Source organism: Aulonocara stuartgranti (genome assembly GCF_965226115.1).
Source record: "Aulonocara stuartgranti genome assembly, chromosome: 1".
In the NCBI taxonomy this organism is placed as follows: Eukaryota; Metazoa; Chordata; class Actinopteri; order Cichliformes; family Cichlidae; genus Aulonocara; species Aulonocara stuartgranti.
Window position 1 is genome coordinate 1,499,997 of NC_138939.1, and position 7,504 is coordinate 1,507,500.

At 46.5% G+C, this 7,504-nt stretch overlaps 1 protein-coding gene across 2 annotated transcripts in view; it reads right to left on the reverse strand.

Annotated features, from left to right (window-relative positions):
* Nucleotides 1-4,372: 4,372 nt before the first annotated feature.
* The window catches only part of nadsyn1 (NAD synthetase 1), a 9,740-nt gene continuing 6,608 nt past the window's right edge, over nucleotides 4,373-7,504 (reverse strand). For both annotated transcript variants that reach the window (XM_082540181.1, XM_082540182.1), the window contains exons 16-21: nucleotides 7,307-7,413; nucleotides 7,094-7,225; nucleotides 6,888-6,957; nucleotides 5,276-5,404; nucleotides 5,021-5,197; nucleotides 4,373-4,916 (exon numbers count right to left, since the gene is read on the reverse strand). In XM_082540181.1, coding sequence (XP_082396307.1) covers nucleotides 4,881-4,916; nucleotides 5,021-5,197; nucleotides 5,276-5,404; nucleotides 6,888-6,957; nucleotides 7,094-7,225; nucleotides 7,307-7,413 — 651 coding nt within the window. In that variant the 3' untranslated portion in view covers nucleotides 4,373-4,880. The remainder of the gene's footprint in view (nucleotides 4,917-5,020; nucleotides 5,198-5,275; nucleotides 5,405-6,887; nucleotides 6,958-7,093; nucleotides 7,226-7,306; nucleotides 7,414-7,504) is intronic.

Consider the following 7,504-nt stretch of genomic DNA (forward strand, 5'->3'; position numbering starts at 1 on the left):
CGTGGAGGTCATTAATCCACACAGATGAACTCACCTGGAGAAAAAGGGCGCGAGCGTCACAGTTACGTCACACGGAGACACGAAAACACTGTAAATAGTGATGGCGACAACAGGGAAAACTGGCGTTTCTGTTAAATGTGGGTCAAATCAAACGGATGAACTGGTTGGAGTCTGCACCTCTGAGATTATTAATCTGATCCAGCTACATCAGCCACACCAGGGGTGTCAAAAATAAGGCCCAGGGGCCAAAATCAGCTCGAGTCCAGCCCGGCCCACGGACAGCTTCAGGAAATATGAAGGAGGGCCAAAAAGTTTGGACCTTTAAATGTATTTTAAAAGGTTATTAAGCTTTTCTTGCTGCCACAGACTCACTATGAGCATTACTAGTGAAGTAATACATAAACAGTTAATTCCATTTTCTGTTTTCTACCATCGCAGCTCTGACCACACGTTTGTTGGATTTCTTATTTCGTCCCAAAGAGTCGTGCTGTCAGATTTCTTCATCGTGTATCTGAGACGTGTTCGGACATCTCGGGGATTAAACGTGTGTTTAAACGTCGGTACCAGAGCGTGCTGTATGTGGCCCAACGTGTAAAATCAGTTTGACATCTTTGGCCTAACACAGAATCCTGATATCAGTAATCTTTACTTTGTATTCATCATATTTATTTTGCCCTACTGAGATGAAAAACAAGATTATTTTTAGATAACCTAAGTGCATGAAAGAAACCTGTCACATTATTTATTTTCCCCCAAAGGTGATTAACTGATTTCATCATCGGCTCCTTGTAGTGGGCCTCGGCTCTCTTTCACTGCTCTGGGTAGAAATCTTTAGATTTAATCTCCGTGCAAAGTTTACGCACAGATTTTTAATCACCATTACATCATCATCAGATAACGCCTCTGATGGTAGAAGAGTCACGTGACCCACACAAAGAAGCCAAGAACAGATTTAACAGGAAGTTGATAACTTCTTACGCTGGGCTCTTAGGCTTGGATGTTCCAGTGCAGACCGAGGAAGCCTGGCCTTGTTCAGCTTCATCTGCAGTACACCCCTCAGTAGTTTCAAGGCTTCTTTAACACAGTGTGATATTCATTTAGTAAATTATGGACACATTGAAATACATTTTTAGGACACGGCCATGTTGTGTCTCCAGTGTTGGGAAGGTTACTTTTAAAACGTATTCCATTACAGAATACAGAATACATGCCCCAAAATGTATTCTGTAACGTATTCCGTTACGTTACTCAATGACAGTAACGTATTCTGAATACTTTGGATTACTTAATATATTATCATGCTTTTTACAACAACGTGAATGTACTATTGCTGTGTGATTTATTACTATTACTGAAGGTCCGCGACTCCGAACTGTAGTAAAGGCACCTCTGACTAATACGGCGGGGTCCCTGTCGGCTCGTAGCCGAAAAATAGCTTTACTTTGTTGTCTGGGTCAACTTTTCTTCTTCTTTTCTTCTTTGCTGCACCATAGCAGAGTTCAAAAGACAGATGAACAGATTAACAGCATGTCATGAAAGCGCCACAGTCTAATGAGTGTGAGAGTTTAAGCACCACAACAGAAAGGTCACGTCATGATGAAACGACCTCCGGATGTCGGGTTCCTCCTCAGAAACCGAACGCTGAGCTCTTGAGGCAGAGCTCAGAAGAGGACGTGCCGGGTTTCAGAAGCCTGAGTCAGGAAAATGACAACACCTGAGTTTATGATGGGTAACAAATACAGTGGGGCAAAAAAGTATTTAGTCAGCCACTTAAAATGATGACAGAGGTCAGTAATTTGCACCAGAGGTACACTTCAACTGTGAGAGACAGAATGTGAAAAAAAAATCCATGAATCCACATGGTAGGATTTGTAAAGAATTTATTCGTAAATCAGGGTGGAAAATAAGTATTTGGTCACCTCAAACAAGGAAAATCTCTGGCTCTCACAGACCTGTAACGTCTTCTGTAAGAAGCTTTTCTGTCCCTCACTCGTTACCTGTATGAATGGCACCTGTTTGAACTCATCATCTGTATAAAAGACACCTGTCCACAGCCTCAAACAGTCAGACTCCAAACTCCGCCATGGCCAAGACCAAAGAGCTTTCGAAGGACACCAGGAAAAGTATTGTAGACCTGCACCAGACTGGGAAGAGTGAATCTACAATAGGCAAGCAGCTTGGTGTGAAAAAATCAACTGTGGGAGCAATCATCAGAAAATGGAAGACATACAAGACCACTGATAATCTCCCTCGATCTGGGGCTCCACGCAAGATCTCATCTCGTGGGGTCAAAATGATCATGAGAACGGTGAGCAAAGTTCCCAGAACCACACGGGGGGACCTGGTGAATGACCTGCAGAGAGCTGGGACCAAAGTAACAAAGGTCACCATCAGTAACACACTACAACGGCAGGGAATCAAATCCCGCAGTGCCAGACGTGTTCCGCTGCTGAAGCCAGTGCATGTCCAGGCCCGTCTGAAGTTTGCCAGAGAGCACATGGATGATACAGCAGAGGATTGGGAGAATGTCATGTGGTCAGATGAAACCAAAGTAGAACTTTGTGGTATAAACTCAACTCGTCGTGTTTGGAGGAAGAAGAATACTGAGTTGCATCCCAAGAACACCATACCTACTGTGAAGCATGGGGGTGGAAACATCATGCTATGGGGCTGTTTTTCTGCCAAGGGGACAGGACGACTGATCCGTGTTAAGGACAGAATGAATGGGGCCATGTATCGTGAGATCTTGAGCCAAAACCTCCTTCCATCAGTGAGAACTTTGAAGATGAAGCGAGGCTGGGTCTTCCAACATGACAATGATCCAAAACACACCGCCCGGGCAACAAAGGAGTGGCTCCGTAAGAAGCATTTGAAAGTCCTGGAGTGGCCTAGCCAGTCTCCAGACCTCAACCCCATAGAAAATCTGTGGCGGGAGTTGAAAGTCCGTGTTGCTCGGCGACAGCCCCAAAACATCACTGCTCTCGAGAAGATCTGCATGGAGGAATGGGCCAAAATACCAGCTACTGTGTGTGCAAACCTGGTAAAGACCTATAGTAAACGTTTGACCTCTGTTATTGCCAACAAAGGTTATGTTACAAAGTATTGAGTTGTATTTTTGTTATTGACCAAATACTTATTTTCCACCCTGATTTACCAATAAATTCTTTACAAATCCTACCATGTGGATTCATGGATTTTTTTTCACATTCTGTCTCTCACAGTTGAAGTGTACCTCTGGTGCAAATTACTGACCTCTGTCATCATTTTAGGTGGGGGAACGTGCACAATCGGTGGCTGACTAAATACTTTTTTGCCCCACTGTATCATGTAAGCTCGAGCTCTGAGCTGTGGGAATGGATGCGAGCCGCCTCTCTGCAGTCCTCCAAGCATCAGTGTGGTTTTAGTAAAAAAGGGATTTTTTTGTTTTTCAAATAGACGTCATCAGTACATTTGAAGCAGTTATTGGGAATTATTCCATCAGGGTGAAACGAAGGAACCTGCAGTGCTAATAATGTCGCCTTCGTTAAAACCACGTTAACGGCGGTGAAACGGTCACTCATGTATTAAAGAAGCTCTCTGCATGCAGACAAACCTGTGAGAGCAAAAGGAACCGAGTCTGAGCTGCTCGCCACGTGAAGCCTTCATGCACGCTTGATCACCCAGGTACGGAAAGTTCCTGGGATCTTAATGTTGGTGGTGTTGAACGCCCCCTGCCTCGCTCACAGTCACGTATGACGTAAACCCTGGATCGCCCTGGCTACGGTCAGTTTGACAGAACAAACATGGCAGCCAGATATTTCTCACACACGTGAGGATTAACACAGGACCATCCCCACCTGACCTCTTCATAAACACTTTGACCTTATTGTCACGTGACTTTAGCTAAACGGTGAAAGACTGACTCGAGTTAAAGCCGCTTCTGTTTTTTAGTAAGTGTAATCTTGAAATGACTAATATTGTGTAGCTTTAAATACCAAAACAAACCACGACGGTTTACTCTGACCTATGAAATACCTCGTCCCCTCAGACATGCCACGCTGTCCTCTAATGTCCCACAACCACCTGTATCTGATCCACGTCACGCCACAGATATGAACAGCTATGCTGAAGAATAAGCTGAGACGAGAAGCTCGCCGTGGTTTGTGCGCTTCTTCAGCAACCTGCTGGCACGACGTCTGTGACACCCAGGCTGGTTCGGTCTGCAGAGATCATTTCCTCCTTCATAACAACTGCATGTTTCTATAACTCACCTGTTTAAATTGTATTAAGGCTTAAAGTTTGCATGAATAGGCGCGTGGCCTCTTTGACGACAGGTCTAACCCTAACCTGTACGCAGTGTTCTGACTGCGGCACATACAGGACAAAAAAAAAACACAATCAAGAGATCTTTTATTTCACACGTGGACACTTGAGATGATCCTGTATCTTTAAATTTTACACAGAACAAGATCAAAACAAACCGGACGGAGGACAGAATCAGAAATAATCAGGGGCGATGCAAAGCTGCACAATAACACACAAAGAGAGAAAAACAAGCAGAAGAATTGTGTGTCTGGATCATAGACTGTAGATAAACGATGGACCCAGGATGCCCCCTGCTCCTTTCTGACTCTAAGGGGACCATCATCTCCAGAATGTTTGATTCAATCACACCTGAGACCATTAAAGAGGAAGCGCCCCCTGCTGGGGGCCAGAAAGAATGCAGGATTAAGGCGTTTGATTTCACAGTCTGTGTAAATGGTTGTTTGAAGGGACCACAGTTGTTATTAATGTCACTGAGGTCAGGAAAGCACAAAAGCATCGTCCGTGGTCTTCGGCTTTGATCAAGCGGGACGTCTTCGTGGTCATCGGAGTCACGAAGGGCCGATGACCTCTGCTTCTTAGCGCTTCGCCGTGTTTGCAGCCATCTGGGTCACCTGGAAGAACAGAAACACCTGCTCACAGCTCGTCTTCATCGACGCGCCGCTCCTCTGATCATCTTTTCTCGTTCTGACTGGGAGAGAAACGCGATGATGCTCACCTGGTCGTCGATGCACCTGAACTGCCAGCTCCAGCTTGCGTTGTAGAGGAAAGGCCTGAGGTCGAAGCGGTTGTCGTCAGGACTGTAGCTCTCGGCGTGGTAGGACGGCGTGACCGTGGTCATCTTGTGGCGGTTCACAGAGTACATCCTGAAGAAGCGCTTGACCTTCTGGGCCACCTAAAGGAAAACCACGAGCTTGCTTCAGGTTAGGCTGCTGGGGACACGACCTTCATACCTGTGACCACTCAGACTGACCTCTGAGGGCGAGAGGGCGTCCTTCCACGTGTGAATGAGTTTACAGAACATACTGAAGGGGCCGCACTTGGAGATCTTCCTCAGTCGTCCGATCACAGACAACTCAGAGTAGGTCATCCCCATGTCGGCCTGCGGGGGGAGCACACACAGCGCTAACAGTCTTTAATAGCAGTCATGACGTGATGCTAGCAGAGCGCTTCACGCTGACATCTTTGGACTTTATAAAGACGCCTGCAGTCAGCAGCGAGCTGCAGTTAGCTTCCTGTCGCCTGTGTACAAAGAGGCTTCAGCCCGCCGGGGGGCCTGATGGTTGCAGGGGCCCCTCCTCTACATCATACTGCACGCTCATAATCACAGTGTTACAGTAGAGCGGACTCTTAAGTGGTTAAATCGTGGACTGAACTTTAGCTGCACTCAGTCATTTTACTCTCACTATGAGCAGAGGGGCATGCTGGGAGATATACAATATAATATATATTAGGGCTGCTACAAACGATTATTCTGATAGTCGACTAATCAGGTCATCATCCATTGGACGTACAGCGTACAGCTTATTGCACCAGCAGCATCTGCTCTTATATAACTATCATTAGCTTACAGCTTTAAGTGTTTACGGTGCTAACTAACAATAAAGACAAGATGGTAGTTTATTAATTTTTAATGAAATTTGCAGATTGTTTCGGTGAAGTTTAATAAACTCCTTGCTATCTAAAATATAACAGGACACCGGAGTAAATTCTGGAGCATCTCACACTTCTGATAATCAGCTGTCTGCTTGACGTTTATTCAGCTGTGTAAAAACTATAACTTTAATCTCAGACAAACTGATTTACTCAGGAACAAATAAAATACTAAAAAAAGCCAAACAATAACATTTTAAGTTATCTGAGTGACTCATATGTCATGTTTAACCTGAGAGAGAAAGACGGCGGTGGGTTTGAAAACAATTTTCCGGGAGTCCGGTGTTCTCACGGCTCTAGCTAGCCTAGCCCCCGGCTAGCTATCGAGCTAGTGGGTAACAGACATCTCCGAAAACGTCGGAGCGCTTTTGAAAATATGTGGTGTCCTGATAAACTGAGCAGATATTTGAGGTTTACACAGCTACATTCTCCATGAAAATATGTTAAACGTTTATTTTGTGACCCAGAAAGAATAATAAGAGTAATATTAAAACTAACTAGCTGCCGCCATTGTTGACAGCTGCGCTGGGCCGCGCTATGAATTCTGGGACACAGCTTCTTCTTCTTCTTCGGGGTTTAATGGCAGCTGGCATCCTTGTACATGCAGTGCTGCCATCTTCTGTTTCAGTCCGTTATTACACTCTTAAATCCTGCTACTTATTCCTGCGTCTTTCAGGATCTTACAAAGCTTCAAACGACACGTCGACTATTAAATCAGTCGTCGACGATTTTGATAGTCGACTAATCGCGGCAGCCCTAATATATACAGCAGGATGAAGACGCTGCAGGGCTTTGGAATTGTGCTGAGCAGCAGAGTTGGTGGGTTGAGGTTTGTGTGCAGGAGCTTCGCGGCAACAATCATGTCTGTCATACAAACTCATTTCATTCTGAAGTCTCAGAGTGATGAAGGCCCGTTCCCGTCTGCGTCTCACCTCATCGGTCTGAGAAACTCGCCCGTCTGTCAGCGGCTCGAGCTCGGCGGTGGGCGGAGCTGCGAGGATGCTGCAGAGGAAACCAAAACCACCGACAAACTGAAAAACCACACGAGATGCTGCGTCTCTGAGAAATAACTCCAGTGTGAAAGCACACCGCAGCTGCAGCCGGGGGGCTGCAGAGGCGCAGACCCCCGTGGCCTTACCTTCTCAGAGCAGTGAGCTGCAGCTGCTCGGCGCAGTGCAGCAGGAAGCGCTTCAGGTCCGTCTTGCTGATGCCTCCGATCGGGTTGATGTCGGCGCTCGAGCAGTCGTATTTGGTGAAATAACCTGTGAGGCTGAGCAGGACGACGCCCTGTTATTCTATATGCTGCGTGAGCCGCACTAACAGTGAAAACGGCGAACACGGCGGCGGGTACCTCTCGTCCACGTTAGCAGAGCCGAGCACCAGCAAGCCCCCGGGTCTGCCCCGAGCCCACAGGCTGAGCTGGGCAAACAGGTAAGCCAGGACCATCCTGACCCGAGCCTGGGAACACACACAGGAAGTGAACACTGTGACAAAGTTCAGCCGGGTCGCGATGGCGTTACGTGAACGCCGCGGTTAAACTGTCAGAGGC